Genomic DNA, 18,375 nt, shown 5'->3' on the forward strand with positions numbered 1-18,375 from the left:
CCATGTTACTTTACTGTGACTGCTTAGCCTGGAGAAGAGAAAACTTAGAGGGCATTGGGAGGAATGAGATGTAATCACTATTTTCCATCATATATGATCAAAATGACTTGATATGTCCCCTGGAGGCTGGGAGGATGGGTCACCAGGACTCAGCTCGGGAACTAGAATGTGGGGAGAGGAAAGGAGAGGCTGGGAAGGGGGGTAACATTTGTCGGACACCTAGGATGTTCAACACTCATGTCCTACGAACATGTAGGACACACATTCCATCTTATCTCATTGAATCTCCACAACTCTGCGAAGGAGCTTTCACCACCCCAGTTTCATGTATGAAGAAATTGGGGCTCAGAGAGTCAGGCACCTTGCCCCAGTTTACCCAGATAATAAGTAGCATACCTGGCATCTGAAACTAGAGTCCTACCTCTAATACCCTGATTCTTTTCCTTGCTGCCTTTCAATAGAAGGAAGAGTTGGCTCATAATTAGGGCTTGGAATAATAATCTGAGGCTGAGAGGTTAATGAGCCCCTTGTCACTGAAGCTATTCAAGCAGAGGCTGAAGGGTTCCTGGAATGAGGGTAGGAAGGTTGGACAAGCTAACCCTCAACTCTGAGCTTCTCAGAGGACAGGATTCTTAGTGTTTGCAAGGCACTGTATCAGGAGATGGGGAAGGAGACGTGGCTGGGCTACTCACACTCCACGCGGTATTTCTCCATCTCCTGCACCTCAGCGATGGATTCTCGCAGGTCGGATGTGAAGCGCAGCCGGTCCTGGAGGCTGGGGGCGTTGAAGATGATGAGGACTTTGCGCTCCCCGCCAGGTACTGCAGACAGCAACTTGATCCCAAACTGGTAATCTGTGGGGAGGGAGGAGGTCAGGCACCTCTGTCAGGACTGAAGCAAGGTGGCTCATATGTGAAATAAGTTTTTCTAATGTCCGACTCTGACCCAGCCTCTTCTCTGCGTGAGCAGCAGCAGCAGCTCCCCTTTGCTCCAAAGCCCCCAAACTCCTGGTAGTCACGGCCCTGGTTGTAAAGGCAGACTGAACTCTTGCTGCTCTCTAGAACCCCTTTTCTCATGCCTCTACCTCTACTCACATTGCTTCTGCTGCCCAGAAGGCCACCCATCAAAGCTCCTCTGGCTTAGTCCTTCAATGCATACCATGAGCGCCATCTCTCTGGCCCACCAAAAAACATACATGCTGCAGTTCTCTGCCAGACCATGAGCTCCCCAGGGCACAAGTCATACTCCACCCTGGCCTGTCTTACATCCTGGGACCAAGTAGGTGCTTTGGAGACCTTAGCCCAGTTGTAAAGGAGTCCAAAAACTGGAGGTTGGTGTGGAGGAAGGATGAGCATGAGGGCCATGGCAAAGACTCTTGGGATGCTGGGATCCAAGAAGGGACTCACATGAATTCTGGAAGAGCTGCATGTGCATTTCCACGAGGGGAAAGGACTGACGGAAGCTGTACGTCACCAAGATCTTCTTCTTCTGGAAAATTTTGGTGACCTTCGGCAGGGGTGGGGAAAAAGACAAGAGGCAGGGTTTGGGGTGGGGAATTTCCACATGGCACCTATTGCTTGCAGCTGCCCTCCCCTCTCCCCCACCACCACTAACAGACATATACACACAAACACACATACCCACAAGCTGGGGAGAACTGAAGCTTGTGGAGCAGAACAGGAAAGACGGGAGAAAAATGCAAGTTCCTGATGTAATGATGACGCACAACAGGCACTTTCGATTTTTACAGGAACTAACTGAATGCTGCTCCCACCAGGAAGCCTGTTCTAACTCCTCACATAGATTTCCCTCCATTTTCTGAGCTTCCAGAGTGCTGGTTCAGTGCCTTTCACTGCTAGGCTTTAGGAGAGTGCTCTGAGTGTGTGATTGCTGGACTGGGAGCGCCAAGAGGAGTCTGGTTTTCATGTATCTTGTCCACCTGGACCAGACCCGGGGCACATTAGCAATCTTCAGTAAAGCAATGTATAGAGTTAACGAGTCTCCTTCTCAACAACCCAAGGTCTTTATCAAGTACTTGGGCACTCTGGGCTGAGCTAACATAGGTTGTAAACACCTCAGACCACCTGCAAATGGCGTTTAAAAGCACATGATTTGATTTCAGGATGGTTACAGTGCACAGTTATGCGAAGCATCTTTTTAGCCCTTCAGACTGTGAGCTCCCCGAGAACGAGGACCGAGTCTCCCTCATCTCTGGGAACCCAGTGCCTAGCATGGGGCTGGGCACCCACAGGTGTCAGCACATGATGGATGGTGAAACATTTACTCAATACCTGCGTGGGCCAGGCCCTCCTCTGGGTTAGGCTAGTCCGCATCTAACCTCTTATTTCATCCCCATGACAACCCTGAGATAGGGATTAGCTCTACTTCACAGAGGAGGAAATAAAGGCTCAGAGAGGGCACTGGAGGAGCTTCATCTAAAGCAGCAATTCTCAACTAGAGGTGACTTTGCCCTCCAGAGGACATTTATCAATGTCTGGAGACATTGTTAGTTGAGGAGTACTACTGCTATCTAGTAGGTAGAGACCAGGGATGCCGTTAAACATGCTACAATGCACAGGACAGCTCTCACAACAAAGTATCCCACATCTGCCCCAAATGTCAATAGTGCCGAGGTTGGGAGACCTGCTCTAAAGGAGAGAAGACCAAGGGAGGACAGGTCACTGTCCTCAAACCCCTGAGGAGCTGTCTCAGAGCAGAGGGAGAACACTTGTTCTCTGTGATCCCAAGGGTTGAGTGAAGATTATTGAAGGAAACCCACTGGGAGACAGATTCTAGCAGTCAGAGCTGTCTGAACGGGAAACTGGCTGCCTTGGAGGAAGGCAGCCTTCTGTGCCTGCACTCATGCAAGCAGAGAGCCATGCAGGAAGCTGGCTCTTCCGTGGGGTAAGAGGTTGGACAGGAGACCCTGAACTTCCCTTCCCACCTGCAGAGTCCTAAGAGTCCTAGTTCTAAAAGACACACGTCTACACTGGTGATGAGCTCGGTTTTAAGAATCACTTCAAGCAGCCCGACCACCGGAAGGCTTCAGACTGACCCCAGGGTCACAGGTTCACTTCCTCCAGCCAACCCACTGGGCTATTGAGGTAGGCAGGGACTTTTTCTACCACTTCCCAGATTGTACGCCTGTCATCTGCCCTGGTCCTCACATTTTCTGCCCCCATGTGGCTGTCACTACCTCCAAATGGATCCTCCAAATGGTGAAGTAAAGGAGGGGCAGAGGCACTCAGATCACATGGCAGAGCTCCTTACCTGCCACGCCTCCACCCACCAATGTTAATATGGTTCACACCAGACCCGGGGTCCAAGCTCACCACCTTCCCTCCTTCTCCCATTAGTGCTCATACCACAAGGAGATCGTTGAAGAGGAAGACCTCTCGCTGATGCAACCCTAGCCTCTGTGGGCGGTTTGGATCTGGCACCTCATAGAGCTGGCAGCAGCAAACCAGTCGACGGTGAGGAAGAGACAGGACCTAGATAGGCATGAAGAAATAGGTGTCCGCAAGGCCAGCCCACCAGCTTCAGGCATCTTAACATTAACTGCAAGAGGAAGTTCACCTCTGGTACATATCACTGTCACTCTGACACAAGGAGTCTAAGCAACTAAGCCTCGGCTTATCTTTGTCCCTGCAGCTCCCTGTGTCTGGAATGCCTTTCTTGCCCAGCTCCCGATGGCCACATTCCACCCCTCCTCCAAACCCCAGTTCCAGGGTTCTCTTTTCCAAGAAGCCATTCCTGATCTCCCTGGGCTGAAAATGACCTCTCCCTCCCGTGTACTCCCCTAAATTAACCTAACTATAAGGTGAAGGTATTGTGTCTTTGTCTGACACCTCCCCACCCGGTCTGTGAGTGCTTCCAAGGACAGAGACCACATCTTATTCATATCTGTGTTCCCAGTGCCAATCGAAATGCTGGGCTCAGTGGAAAGGCATCTGTAAATGTTTGTTGACTAAAAGACTAGAGTGTGTTCTTGGCTTTGGTCATCAGCTAATTATTATCTTGGCTGCTCACTTGGGATGGACAGGCAAAACCAGAGGTGTGAAGGATGCTAATGTTTATACACACCCATGATGTGCCTTGCCATGTGCCAGATGCATTCCCATAGAGCATCTCACTCAACCTGCCCCACCACCCCTGAGGAATGCATCACCACCCACTCCATTCGGCAGTTGAGGGGAGCCTGGGGCTCAGAGAGGGGCATGGACTCACCTCCCAAACCCTGTCCCTTCTGCAGTCTCCCAAGGTGCTTACCGGTTTCTTGCCCACAATCATGCGCTCCACGGCCTGCACCTGGGACACGTGGTCGTCGTTGGTCCGCAGCTCGCGCCCCTGGATGCGCTGGTAAATACCCACCAGGAGGTCTCGGGGGATGTCTTCACCGTTGTCAACCCCTGGGTGAAGGGAATACACAGGAATATATAGTATACATGTGGGGAGTGGGTGGCAGGGATTCTCCACAACATCCCACACCCAAGCGTGGGCCATAACAATGGCCAAGACTGAAGGGAGTGGGCACCCTCGGTCCCTTGGTCAGGATCGGGCCAAGAAAGGCGCCCTTCAAGATAGTCAGTTGCTTTCTTCCCCAGGGTGGGGATTTTGTCTAAACAACTCAGAGTACAGTGTGACTAAAACAATCAGACACTTTTTTTGGCCTTTCTAACTAGCAAAAATAATGTTAAATGATAATATCCAGTGTTAGTAAGAGTTCAGGGAAGCAGGCAGATATACTAACGTAACTATTTTGGAAGGCAATTTGGCAAGCTTAAGTATTCAGTGATTCCTCTTCTAGGAACCTACTCTAAGGAATTACTCAGAAATATGTGCAAAGATATATGTATAAGTACAACTTATGGGAAAAATTTGAAACAACCTAAGTTCTAACAGCAGAAGAATACTTAAGTAAAGTTGAGTATACCTGTTTCATAAAATAACTTACAGCTATTAAAAATTTGATGTTTATCAAAAAAGCATGAGAAAATTCCTGTAGCAAGTTAAGTGAAAAGAGCAAGATAATAAATTGCATGTACAGCCTGATCTTAACTGTATAAAAAGGTACATATGCACAGGAAAAAAAGACTAGAATACACCAAAATATCAACCATGGTTGCCTCTAGGGGGCAGAATTTTGGATGGTTAAAATTTTTAATAACTTGCTATATTTCTAAAATTTCCAGAATGAGCAGGTATTTATTTCATTTGTTTGTTTGCTTATTTATTTAATAATTGGAGGGGGAAATATATACACATATACATACATATATAAAATATGTATATGTGTGTATATGTATATATGTATACACACATACATATACACACACACACACACAAAGAGAAAGAGAGAAAGAGAGAGAGATAGAGAGAGAGACAGGGAGGGGGGAAGGGAAAATGGATGAAATGAATGAAGGAACGAACGAATGACGAATGGCAGGATTCTGGGAGACAGCTCCAGATGGCCTCTGATCTGTCTAATTCCCTCCTCTTAAGTCTACCATCCTTCTGATTGTCTGCTGAGCGAAACCCACTCACTCTTCTCTCTAAACCTTCTGCTAAAAAAAATGTTTTCTCCTTTGGAAATGCCACACCTCCTCCTTGGACACCAGGTGCTAAAGGAACAGCCTTCATCACACTGCCTTTTTACCTCAGCTGCCAGAGAGCTTAGGGCCCAATCGTGCAAACCGCGACAGTCAGCAAATTTGTCTTGTCTGTTTGTTTTCCCTCAATTATACTTCCCTCTTTCATTTCTGTTTAAATAATCCTAACATCTGTGCCATTTTTAGTAGGCTGCTCTTTGGTGAGAGGCAGGGCTTGACATCGATACAATAAACCGAGAAAAAAGGTCAAGGTGACACCTTTCATCTGGCACTCAAGGCTGCTTTATACTGGTTCCAACTGACCTTACCAACTGGATTGTCCACCCCCTCTTGATTTTTCTCCAAACAACTTTATGTTTTCCTACCTCTGTGCCTTTGTTATTCTTACTGCTAGGTAAGCCTCCTCTATCACTGTTCCATCACATTATCTGTGCCTTCAAGAACCACCTGAAAATGAAAATACTGCTTCCTCCAGGAAGCATGTTGGAGGTAGGCTCTCTCTCCCCTGAGCTCTGACTGTACTTTTGGCCTGTCTGACATCACAGTTCACTTCCTGTCTTGTGCTGGGTATCTCTCCCACAAACCGGGAGCCCTCTTAGGGCAGGGACTGTGGCAGATGCCCCTCCCCGGTCCTTAGCGCCCACCACAGGGACTGGGACACATGAGGCACCCAGTGTCAACTGCCTGGCTGGTTGGTGGAGTGAATAAATGAATGCAAAAGTGGAGGAAAGGGTACCTAAAATAAACGAGTCTTTATGGGCATAAATAAACAAGGGAGGGAAAGAGGGAGTGATGAGTAAACAGACGTGTGAGTGAATCAGTGTAAGTTCCGTAAGAGCCAGGGCTTGCACCTCCTGTTCAGAACCTCCTATTCAGTCAATATTCAGTGTGGGAATGAATGGATGGACAAATGACTATTTGAGTGAATTAACAAGTAAATGCTGTGGGCACATCCAGCCTTGGCAGAAATTCAGGTTAATTTCCAGGGAGCAGATGTGATCGCCCTCTTCCTTCCCCACCCCTGCCACCCAGCCCACTTTCCCTTCCCAGGTAAAAGACAGGGAAAGCTGATGGGGAGGTCTGAGGTCACCTCTCAGGTTCTTGATGAAGTCATCTAGTTTCATCTTGCGTTCAGCCTTGACGCTGGGACTGTACATGTCGGTATTGAGAAGGATGATGGCAAAAGCAAGGATGAAAATGGTGTCTGGATTCCGGAACTGGCGCACGAGGGCTGGGTTACACACACAGTACCGCTGGCTGCAGGACAGGAGGGGTCAGGGCCAGGGTCAGGCACCAGTAATCTCCACCTACCCACTATCCTCCCATCTGGCACCACCAACTCCTTCCTCCAAGACATACTCCCAAACCCTTTGGGTCTCTCGTCTTTCTTCAGAGTTTCCTCAAGACTAGCACGTAAAAATCACAGCCGCTACCTTTCATGGAGCTTTGCCAGGGGATTTATGTACATCATCTCATGTAATCCTATCACAGTCCTGCAAGGTAGCTAGTAGCAGCCCCATTTTACAGATGAAGTGACTGAGGTCCAAAGTGGTAAGGTAACTTGCCCAAGGCAGCAGAGCTGATAAATGGTGAAACCAGGATGAAAATGCAGATCTTTCTGACTACAAAGCAAATCCTTCTCCCATGTTGGGAAACAAGCTCTCAGTAACTCTTCTGTTTCTCCTCTAAATACCTCAAAGTGGTGGAGCCAGGATTTATACCCAGGTCTGATGCCTGATCCCCGAAGCATTCACAGAGGAAGATAATAGTTAAGGGCATGGGTCATGGAGTTAGACACACGAGTTCAAATCCTGGTTCCACTGCTTATTCACCACATGACTCTGGGCTAGTTACTTACCTTCTCTAAACTTCCTATTTCTCATCTGCAAAATGGGAATAATAAGAGAAGCACCTACCTCACCAGGTTGTTGTGACTATTCACTGAAATAATCATGTAAAGTGTCCAGCTCAGTACCCAATATCTGGCGGGTACAGTATCAGCTCAATGAATACGAGCTGTTGTTGCTGATGCTGTTGTCACTTGTTGGATGCCCATGTCCCAGATGCTGAGCTGGATACTTTAGGCACATTACCTCTGATCCTCACAACTGCCTTGCAAGATAGGATTTATAACTTCCATTTTCTGGTTAAGAAAGTATAAGGCTCAGAGAGGTGACTTGTAGACACATGCTACACTGCCCCCCAAAGTAGGGAAGGGCAGCTTCAGGATTGGGAAGTGGGCACACCTGAAGGCTTCGATGAGTCGTTCCACCTTCTGGGCCTCACCCTGAACCCGGATATGGGATTGGAACTTCCGGAGTGCGTCATCCAAATCCATGGAGGAGAAGTCCATCTCATCCACCACACAGCTGAGGAGCAGAGAAGGGTGTGTGGCACTCTCAATTTCCCTGCAGAAAACCTCTGACCCACCTTGACCTGCTCCAATGAACCAACACCCCCACTGATAGACTTCCAAAATCTGGACCTGTGGCCTAAGCAAGTACTTATGAGGATAGAACGTCTGAAATGGAATCCATCCCAAAAAGTCCATGCCAGACACATGGTTACTAACGGTCTGTTCCGTCAACCCACTCATATCAGGGATGGGAAAACTGAGGCTCAAAGCAGGCCAAAGGACAAGCATGCCTTGCCTGGGGCCACCCAGAAGACTCTAGGACTAGTTCCAAGAGAGATCAGATCTCTTTGCGGCAGAGAGGTATGGGAGCAGGAAGGTCTATTCATCCTGTTTTGCAAAGTTTATCTCCCTCCTGCCCTCCTTTTCCAGGAACCCCTGGCCCAGTCTGCCCCAGCCTGGGGTCCTCACTCCAACACGTCTCTGTTGAACTGCTTCTGCCGGTTCCCTAGGAATTCCCCTATCATCTGCCGGCTCAGGCCTTTCCGTTCCAGGATGAAGTGAGCCACTCCCACCGGCGTGTCTGACAGGAAGCCCCGCTCGATCAGATACTGGATACCCTTCTCTGGCTTCCTGCAGAAAGAGGGGAGGTAGATGAGATTGTCCTCCTGGAACTCTGCCCCCGTCCCATTTCTTGAACTAATTTTGGGCCCAACCGTGTCCTCAGAGAACTAAGGAAGTCGAATATATAACTTGGTCCACTCCCTTCATGGTACAGGTGAGAAAACTGAGGACCAAGGAGAAGAAGACAGTTTCCCATTTCACAGTGCTTCAAAATTCCAAGGTATCCTCAACCCAACTTCCTCCTGCACTGGAGCCACACTACAATTGAAAGAAAATTAAGGTCTAATGAGAGCCTGCTGTGTGCCAGGACCTTTGATATTCCTCACAGGCACTGAGGAGTCCTGGGAGAAAGCCTGAGTTCCAGGCTAAGTCCTCCTCCCTGAGTCACAGACCCTCAGAGTAGGAGAGAAGTGAAAAGATTACTTTGTCCACATCCCACATCCCACTCAGACAGGTATCACCCAGCCTCTGTGAGTGTTTCTATAGACAAGCTGCTCCCTATTTTCCACTAGGCCATATCTGGGTCTGAGCTATCCCATATTCAGAACCCCAGAGCCTTAGGGTCCTACGAGGCTAGAATTTGGAAGACTTCGGTGCCACAGGAGTCTCAGATCCATCACTTACTACGCATGACTTGGGACAATTCCCTTTACTTCTCCAAGCCTCAGTTCCTTCTCTATAAAATAGGGACACGACTACCAACCTTCCTGAGTTATCCTGAGAACTAAATATAGATGGCCGTATCTCATAGGCTATGAAGATGTAAGGCATTTGTTTTCTAATTATTTTCTAATCAAACGTCACACTCCCATTCCACTGCTAAGCACCTGGCACAAGACCAGGTACCTAGAAAGAGCTCGGTCCTGGTCACTGACTAGTCCAACACAGCACCCTGCCCCCAACACCTCAAATATCCACACCCTGCTAGTTAATAGATAGAAACACTGAAGCCCAAGGAAGGGACACACCTTGCCCAGGGCTACCCAGTGAGTCTGGCCCAAGTCTCCCGTTTCTGAGAACAGGGTTCTTCATACACCACATCGCCTCCCTACCAAAAAGGGAGGGTGGGCGACCCAAAGTTCAGAATCCATCCTATAGACAGAGAACTAGGGCCCAGAGAGGGAAGCATCTCACCCAAGATGACACAGCCAGTCAGAAGCGGAACTAGGACCAGAACTGCCTCTCATGGGGGTGAGGGCAGCTTTCTACTGTTGTCACCCTGTTGCCAATTCTTTTCCCTGAACAGCTGAAGAGAAACACCATCCACAAAATGAGAGGATGGTGGCAGCAGGATCACTGCCTCCAGGGGTCAAAGTGTCCGCAGCATGGTAGGAAGGGGCGAGGGAGTGGGAACGGGAGCACGTACTTATTGAAGAGGTTGAGGCCGATTCGGTAGTGCCGCCTCTGCACCACGTCGTTGTTGAAGGCTGGCGAGTCCCAGCTGTGCCTGGTCTCCCGCTGGTAAGTCTGCTTGCACAGGCCGGTGGCTGGAGGCTCCCTCAGGCTGTCCCGCGAAGAGGAGCCAGAGCTGCAGTTGATGGTCTCGTTGGAATTGCTGGAGCTCTCAAGGCTCTCGTTATCTCCACCATCAGAGTTCTCGCCTGCTGCCTCGCACTTCCCCAACCTCCGACCCCCAGCCACACCACTGGGCCCAGTGCCACTGTTGGGGGCTGGTGGCAGGGGCCCTGGCGGGGCTGGGGCTGGGCCCTCCGGGGCTGGGTAGTGGCGGTGTGGGATCGGGGCCCTGCCTGGTGGCCCCTTGTGCTTCAGGGTCCCATGGGGGCTGCAGCCATCAGCCTCATACACGAGCTGACGGTGGACAGAGCCGCGATCTGAGCGGTCACTCAGGTCCACGGAGCTGTCACTGGGAGGCTCAATAGTAAGCAGGGGAAGGTGGGCAGCTCGCAGCCGGAAATCCCGGCATTCCAAGCACCCAGGACCCCTGCGAGTGCCTTCCTCACGGCTACCATCTTCCCGGGTCCCTGGTGGCACTGGTGGAGGAACTGGTGGGAGAGGGGCGGGTGCCCAGAACTCAGGCCGGCCCTGGGGTGGGGGCTCTGTGCTGGGCAGTCGCTCAGGGGATGGTGGGGGAACTGGGTCATCCAAGTAGAGGGGAAGGTCACTGAAGGATGTGGCCGAGCTGTCCTCTTGCTGTTCCTTCGACTCTCGCTTCTCCAGCTGGGCTGACCCTGGCTCCTCAGACATGGGCCCCGATGGGTGGCAGTTCAAGGCCTCGTCAATGGATTCAGCCAGAGACTTTACCTGTATGGGAGAAAAGGGAAGGAGGGAAAGGGAGGAAAGATGAAGGATGGTGGGATGGTGGGATGGTGGAAGGGTGGGAATGAGGGAGGGAGGGAAAGAAAAAGGGGGGAATCTTCCTGGTGGGGCAGCCAAAAAAAGGGTTTCCCCTCCCTGACCTCCACAGATTCTCTGCAGCATATAAAATAACTCCCAGGGAGCCACTGTGAGCTCACAGGAGCTGGAACTAATGCCCACAAGTTCCCTTCTCAGATATCCCAATACCTCCTTCATGTCCATGTAGACCCAAGCCAAATGCCACCTCCTCCCTGATCCAAGCCACATTCCTGCCTCTGCCTTCCCTTAGGGTAAACCAAAATCCCAGCTGCCTCTGGGCTCCCAGAGCCCTCTGTCTGGTTCTCTCTTAGGAAATACATAATATTTAGCCTCGAGAATCTGGACCATGGCTGGTAACTCTGCCTCACTATGGTTTTCAGCCTCCGAACTGGCCCCTAATGATCCCTGCCTCCTGGTATTCACACCCTCGTGTACCATAGTGTCCCAGGGTTGGTCTATGGGACTGACAGCATCCGGCAGAAGTGATGGGATGTCACTTCTGAGATTAGGTTATGAAAGACTGCAGCTTCCATCCTGAGCACTCTCGCTCACTTGTGCTCCCTCTGTTATACCCCTCACTCTGGGGAAAGCCACACCGTGAGCAGTCCTATAGAGAGGCCCACGTGGTAAGGCCCTGAATCCTCCTGCCAACAGCCAAGAAAGTGAGCTTGGAAGCAGACGCATCAGCCCCAGTCAAGTCTTCAGAGACTACAGTCCTGCCCTACAGCTTGATCACAGCTTCATGAGAGACCCTGAACCAGAACCACCAGTCAAGCCACTCTGAGATTCCTGGCCCTCAAAAACTATTTGTTGTTTAAGCTCAGTCTTTACATTCAGTTTTAAGCTACTAAATTTTGGGGTCATTTGTTACGCAGCAATAGATAATGAATACACTTCCCCATCAGACTTGAATAGCACTGAGAGTTGGGCCCAGGCCAGACTGTGAGCCCAATGCTCCATTACCCCCTTGAGGGATGGGTCCAGGCCAGGTTTCTCTCTTTTTAGCTCAGCTCGACACATTGCTTGACACAGAAGAGATGTTCAATTAAATGTGTTGTATGAATGAATAAATGACTGATTTAGATCTTCCCTTTAATACTTCTTTCCTTCCCTCTACCCGCCCCTGCCCCCCCCCACCCCCAACACACCTCCAGGGAAGCATGCCCAGGTTTATGGCAGGGCCAGATCATAGAGGTTAGAGCAGAATGATTTCTTCTCTTATAAACTTTCTTTCTTTCATTCATTCAACAATTTCTGCCAAATACCTCTTTGGTTTTAGGAAGGAAACTAACGTACTTAGCAGCTACCATGTACTACGTGCTTTCAGATATACTACCTAGCTGAACTGAACCTTCCAAACAGCTCTAAAAAGAAGGTCTTATCTCCATTTTATTGATCATGTTTCAGTGGGGTTAAACAGTTTGCCCAAGGTCACATAGCTCGGAAATAGCAAAACTGGGATTTGCAGCTGATCAGCTATGCTGACACACCACAAGCCTAGAGTGATCTCCTACCACTATCACTGCCGGTTACATTCCCACCCTTTCCTGCTTTTGCTGATGCAATGCCTATGCAAGCAACACCCTCCCGACTATCTCTAACTTGCTGACTCTTAACTGTCTGCTAAGGCCCAGGTCCAGTGCTGTTTCCTCAAAGAAGCCTGCCTGGTCCTCCCAGGAGGAAGTTTCCTCTCCCTCCTCTGGGTTCCCATGGTACTATATGTGATCCCTTCTCATGGCTCTGAGCACATTCTTTCAGGAGACAGTCCTGTGCACATGTGTCTGCTATTTCCTACTGGCTTGGGGAGATCCCTGAGAAAAAGAACCCTGGCCGGTTCATCTGTCTCCCACATGGCACCCAGCACGGAGCCTGGTCCGTGGTCGTATGGTATAAGGGAAACCTTTGGAACCAGTCAGAGCTGAGTTCCAATCCAGTTTGGAAGTCACTTCACCTCTCAGGGCCTCAGAGCCTCAGTCTCCTCCCCTGTAAAACCAGGATAACAACACCGGTCTGGAAGGTCATTATGAGGCATATACAGCACCTGGTACAGAGCAGGAGCTCATCACCTGTTAGGCCTTTATCTGATAGTGGCTCACGTTCCAAACAGTGAGAACTTTAATTTTCTTATGTGTTCTAGACACCCAGATTTTTAATTTGCTTGTTTAAACAATATAATTTTTCTCTTGCCAATCCTTTCTTGTTATTCTCACAGTCCCTACTCAGATGGTAGCTATTCGTTGTTATCAAAAGCTTGTTGGGCAACTTCTTTCAGTTTGAAGTATAGGTAAAAAGTCGTAGGAGTAGCCAGAGCACAGGGATGGGGAGGAAAGGCCCTTTTCAGGGATGCTGACCTGTTTGGAGAAGGAGTCCTCAAGCTCTGTGATGTCATTAGAAAACTCTCCAGATGTGGTGACGGAGCTTCCCCCACCATCGATGCCCCCTCCACAGGAGCCTCCATATGGGAGCCCCCGTTCAAGCCGGTGGCTCCGGGCACCAGCCATGGCACCCTCGTCCAGCGAGGCAGGCTTGCCCTCGAAGTACGCGGGGTTCTGTGCCTTCTCATATTCCTCAAAGGAGAACTGCATCCGCATGTTGGAAAGGATGATGCGGCGGGACATGCGGCTCTCTGAAGCTGAGCTGCGGAGCCGCTCAAAGTTCTTGTTCATGCGGTACTGGCGGAAGGCCGTCTGGATGGTCCTGGCAGCCCTGCGGCTCAGGAAGGAGCCCCCATACTTCCTCTCCAGCATTTCCACCTGGCAGGGGAGGGTGGAGGGGAACAAGGTCAGAAACTCACTACAGCCTCCTCACCTCCCTGGGCCTCAACCACACCACCGCCCGAGTCACAGCTAACTGCTTACAGCTGCCTGGATGCGCCAGGCTGGGCTCTCAGTGTCGTGTTCTCACTTTAATCTCAGATAGCACATGTCACACGGGACTGAATTGTGGTTTTCTTTTTTTATTTACAAGAAGTAGATGTTCAGTATTTTAAAATAAGAAAAGAAAAAAAAAAACACAGAGAAGCCAAAAAAGGAAAGAAAGGAAGACATAAATTGAAAGCAAGAAGGAGAAGGAGAGAGGAAGAGAGGGAGGGAAGAAAGGAAGGAAAAAAGGAAAGGAGGAAGGAAAATTGAAAGAGAGAGGAAGAAAGGGGGGAGGACAGCGGGAGAGGAAGGGAGGGAAGGGAGGGAGGGAGGGAGGGAGGGAGGAAGGAAGGAAGGAAGGAAGGGAGGAAGTTTGGTTCACCTAAAGTCCCAACACCTGGGCATAACCACAATTACATTTTGGGATATGTCCTTCCAGTTTTTTTCTTTTGTACATAGTATTTTGTGTCCCCTTTTTAGCCAAACAATACCTTGTGTGATACATGTGATATTTTGTAACACACTGTTCTGAACTTGTCAACTTATGTGTGTGCTTCTCCCCTTACACTGAGATTTTTGAGGACTAGGTCCAGGTCTTTCATCTTTACATCTCCAGTGCCCAGCATGGAGCTCACGCAATGTTTGCTGAGTGAATACAAGACGCAGTGGATGGATGGTGAATGGGTCAGTGAGGCCCTAGTAGGGTGAAGGGTTCTGGAGAAAGTCTTCTCCTGTTCTAGTCTCACTATCCCTCCCTGGACACCACCTACGAGTGCCACATTCCAATCCCTCCCTTGGTCCTCTCACACCCCCACCCCCACTCCCACTCCCACTCCCGGCCAGAGCCATCTCGTCGGCACCTTCTTGTCCTGCAGGTCCGTGGAGAGTTCATAGCTGTCCGACAGGGCCTTGGAGCGCTTTATCTCCTCTTCTTCCTGCTTCCTCAGGGCAACACTGGCTGGCTGGAGGCGAGCCCGCTGAGCCCAGGGAAGGCCCACCCCAGCAGGGGGGCCCCCCATGTGGCTGCTGGTGGGGGGCAGCTGGCTCAGCCGGTAGGGGGGTTGGCTCCCGGGACTATCAACCGCTGTGCTCAGGTCACTGCCTGGGGCATCACCCTCCACACTGTGGGGATGAGATAAGATGAGCCAGGATGTGGGAACAGGAGAGAGGCCTGCTGGGCCAGACTGAGAGTGGGTGGACCAGATCCCTTCCCACAACCCCATCCTCCCCAGCCTCCTCACAGATACAGGGACCCCAATACTTAAAGGCCAGAGGGGAGTCCTACCCCCCAAGTTGTCTCCTCACTGCCCTCACAGTCCTGTCCTCGCCCCTTCAGCCCTGTCCCCTCACAGCTCCATCCTTTTAGACTCCTTTCCCTCCAGCCAGGTCTTCTCACAGTCTTGTCCCCAGTCCTACTCTACTCTCACAGCCTGGTCCCCTCGTGGCCATGTCCCCTCACAGCCTTATCCTCAGACCAGTTTCCTCCCACTCCTGTCCCCTCAAGTTCCTTTTTCTAATCATCTCAGCCCCTAACAGCTCCATCCCCGAACCCTTCCTCCCCTGAGGGACCAATTCCCTTGTATCTCTACCACCCCAGATCTCTTCCCCTCACAGCTCTGTCCCCAAGACTAGACGAGACGAGACATGGATCCCTCCCAGCCCTATCCCCAGCACCATCCCAGATCAGTCCTGTCCCCAGGCCTGAGGCCCACTCCCACATCCTGCACATCTAGGCTCTCCCCTGCTCGCCCAGCCCTGCCCCCTACAGCCCTGCCTCTGCCCTCAGAGGCCTGGACTCCGGGCTTGGCCAGTTCCCAGGGTTCCCTGGCCGCCAGGACACGGGCTCAGTGACAGTGGGAGGCACCTCCCATCCAGCGTCCTCACAGGTAAAGAGCTGCCCTGAGGGGCAACTTCCTTTTTCTCCTCATGGCCTCCTCTGTTCAGCTGGGGGAGGGGGACAAGGGTCTCAAGGCTGAAGAGTGGTAGGAGCTGGGCACTGGGTCTTGCCCGCCCTGGTTACCCGGAGCTGTTGTTCTGCCAGACCTGCTCCCACGGTGCCATGGCAACCAGGCTGCCAGGGAACTCAGGTGGCGACAGAGCCCAGACGCCCTGAGCCGGGCATGCACGGTGAGGAGCCACAGAGACAGAAACACTGGAGGGGGGTTGGGAGGGGGCGACAGGCGGGGGGAGGCGTGGAGGGGGTTGTGGGGAGAATGGGTGTGGCTGAAGCCCAGAGAATGGTCTGGTTCGGGCAGGCACGGGGGTGAGGGGGCTCTTGGCTGGCGAAAGGGTTAAGGGGCCATTCCCCAGCCCCTACTTGCAGAGGCCCGGGGCGCAGAACCAGAACGGCGGCAAGCTGGGGTGGGTGGAGGGGGGCTCCCTAGCATTTCAGGAGCTTGAGCTACAACGGGCCTGCCAGCCTGGCAGAGAAGAGCACTTTGGTCTGGGGGCTGGGTGCGGTGGGTTACAGCACTGGCGCTGGCTCTGTCCTGGTGGGGGCTCCCGCCCACTGCTCACCCTCTACCCTCCCAAGTGTTAATCTGCTACACAGTCAGGAGCAGGGCGGAAACAGACTGAGGGGCTGCCCTGCCCAGATGCTCTCTCCTTCTGGTCCTCTGGGGCCTGTGATGTCCCCCTTCAGGGGTCAGACCCAGCCCAGCGCCCCCCAGGCATCTAAGATGCTCCTCTTCTCCCCTTCAGGACTGCAGGATCCTGCCCACCAACCTCTCAAACCTCTCCCCTCCCAGCACATGGCTCCCAGTTTTGATCAACTGTCTCCTTTGTTCACGAACCATCCATGGTTCCCACTGCCCACAAGAGATAGCCCAAGTTCCTTATTTTGGCATTTGAGGCTTCTCCAAGATACAGTAGCTAATGTTTAGTAAGGCACTGTTCTTACCACTTCACATTTAATAACTTGTTTACTCTTCAAAACAACCCTATGAGGTAGGTATTGTTATTCATCTTCATTTTACACATAAAGAAACTGAGGCCCAGAGAGGTCAGTAACGTATCTATGGTCACACAGCTAATAATGATAGAGCCAGGATTCAAATCCAGGCAGTCTGACTCCAGAGCTCACAGTCTTAAACATTAAGCCATACTGCAGGGTTGGCTGCCAGCCCCCCACCCCATGCACCCTTCTCTCCAACCAGCCCAAATCCTGTTTCTCCCCAATACTCCTGTCCTTTCCACCTCCCAAACTGTTCATACAGTACCTTCTACCTGGAATGCCATCCCTATCATCTTCTGCCATCTGCAATCTGAGAATCCCCCCACACCCTAGTGCCATCAAGATTCAGGTCACATGCCACCACTAAGAAGCCCTCCCGAAGCCCGCCTCTAGCCAGAAATGATTGCTGATCCTGTTCAGGGCTCCCACACACAGCACATGTCTGTCCTTCTTTTTATGGAGCAGGTTAGCTTTGGCAAAGCGTGACAGCTATTTGTGTTCCTGACTCCCAGAATCCCAGCACAGGAAGAGAATTTGGTAATCTCTCCGCTAGCACAGAGCACAAGGCCTGGAACAGAGTAGGTGCTCAATGAAAGCTTCTGGAGGGAGGAAGTCAGTGAATGAGTTCTGGTGGCTGTGCTAATAAATCCTCTCACCTGAACTTTGACCTCAGCCTCCAGTCTCCTCTTCCCAATCCGTTCTCCATCCTGTGGCCAGAGAGAGCTTTCCAAAGTAGAAATCTGACCGTTTTGCTCCCCCACTAAAACCCTTCCATGGCTTCTCATAACTCATTCAACAAACAACAACTGAGCCCTTTCTACATGCCAGGCACAGTGCTAGGTGCTGGAAATATAATCGTGAGCAAGACGTGTAAGATTTGTTCCCTCACGGAAGTGACATTCTAGTGGGAGAAGAAGACTATAAATATATACTATCATTTCAGGTAGAGAGAAGTGCTAGGAAGGAAAATACAGCAGGGTGATTAAAGGTGCTGTTTTAGATGCGGTGGTCAGGGAAGGGCTTTTTGAATAAATGGCATATAATCAGAGTCCTGATGGAAGTGAGGGAGTGAGCTGTGTGGTTATCTGACACAAGAGCAGTCCAGACAGAGCGTAGAGCCAGTGCAAAGGCCCTGAGATAGAACTGTGCCTGGCATGTTTGAGGAATAGCCAGGAGGCCAGTGAAGCTGGAGCAGAGTAAACAAGGGGAGAGTGATAGAAGATAAGATCAGAAAGGTAATTGGGGCCAAATTGTGAAGGGCATTGAGCCCACGATAAAGACTTTGGCTTTTGCTCTGATTGAGATGAGCAGAGGAGGGGCGTGATCTACTTAGGTTTTACAGGAATCATCATCCATAGGATAACCTCCAGCTTCCTTACCATAGCTCTGGATGGTTCTCCTGACCGGACCTCTGCCTCATATACCCTCTGCCCCTTTACCCCAACCTGGCTACCTCCTGCTCACCCTTCAACATTTAGCTCGGGTGTTCCCTTCCATGCCTGCCTGAGCCCTTCACGCAGGATGGCTTACAGGCCCCTCCTCTGTGCTGCCATAGGGCCCTAGAGTCACCTCTATCCCTAGGGCAAGGGCATTAATTGGCTCATTGAAGCCTTACAATTT

The 18,375-nt window shown here is 51.0% G+C and overlaps 1 protein-coding gene across 6 annotated transcripts in view; it reads right to left on the reverse strand.

The window, feature by feature from the left end:
- The window catches only part of IQSEC2 (IQ motif and Sec7 domain ArfGEF 2), a 75,748-nt gene that overhangs the window by 4,469 nt on the left and 52,904 nt on the right, over window positions 1-18,375 (reverse strand). For all 6 annotated transcript variants that reach the window (XM_061178021.1, XM_061178020.1, XM_061178017.1 and 3 more), the window contains 10 exons: window positions 14,663-14,924; window positions 13,293-13,694; window positions 9,953-10,848; window positions 8,434-8,595; window positions 7,856-7,978; window positions 6,700-6,866; window positions 4,270-4,409; window positions 3,366-3,491; window positions 1,407-1,506; window positions 693-854 (listed from right to left, as the gene is read on the reverse strand). In XM_061178021.1, coding sequence (XP_061034004.1) covers window positions 693-854; window positions 1,407-1,506; window positions 3,366-3,491; window positions 4,270-4,409; window positions 6,700-6,866; window positions 7,856-7,978; window positions 8,434-8,595; window positions 9,953-10,848; window positions 13,293-13,694; window positions 14,663-14,924 — 2,540 coding nt within the window. The remainder of the gene's footprint in view (window positions 1-692; window positions 855-1,406; window positions 1,507-3,365; window positions 3,492-4,269; window positions 4,410-6,699; window positions 6,867-7,855; window positions 7,979-8,433; window positions 8,596-9,952; window positions 10,849-13,292; window positions 13,695-14,662; window positions 14,925-18,375) is intronic.

This window comes from Eubalaena glacialis, chromosome X (assembly GCF_028564815.1).
Source record: "Eubalaena glacialis isolate mEubGla1 chromosome X, mEubGla1.1.hap2.+ XY, whole genome shotgun sequence".
Classification (NCBI taxonomy): domain Eukaryota; kingdom Metazoa; phylum Chordata; class Mammalia; order Artiodactyla; family Balaenidae; genus Eubalaena; species Eubalaena glacialis.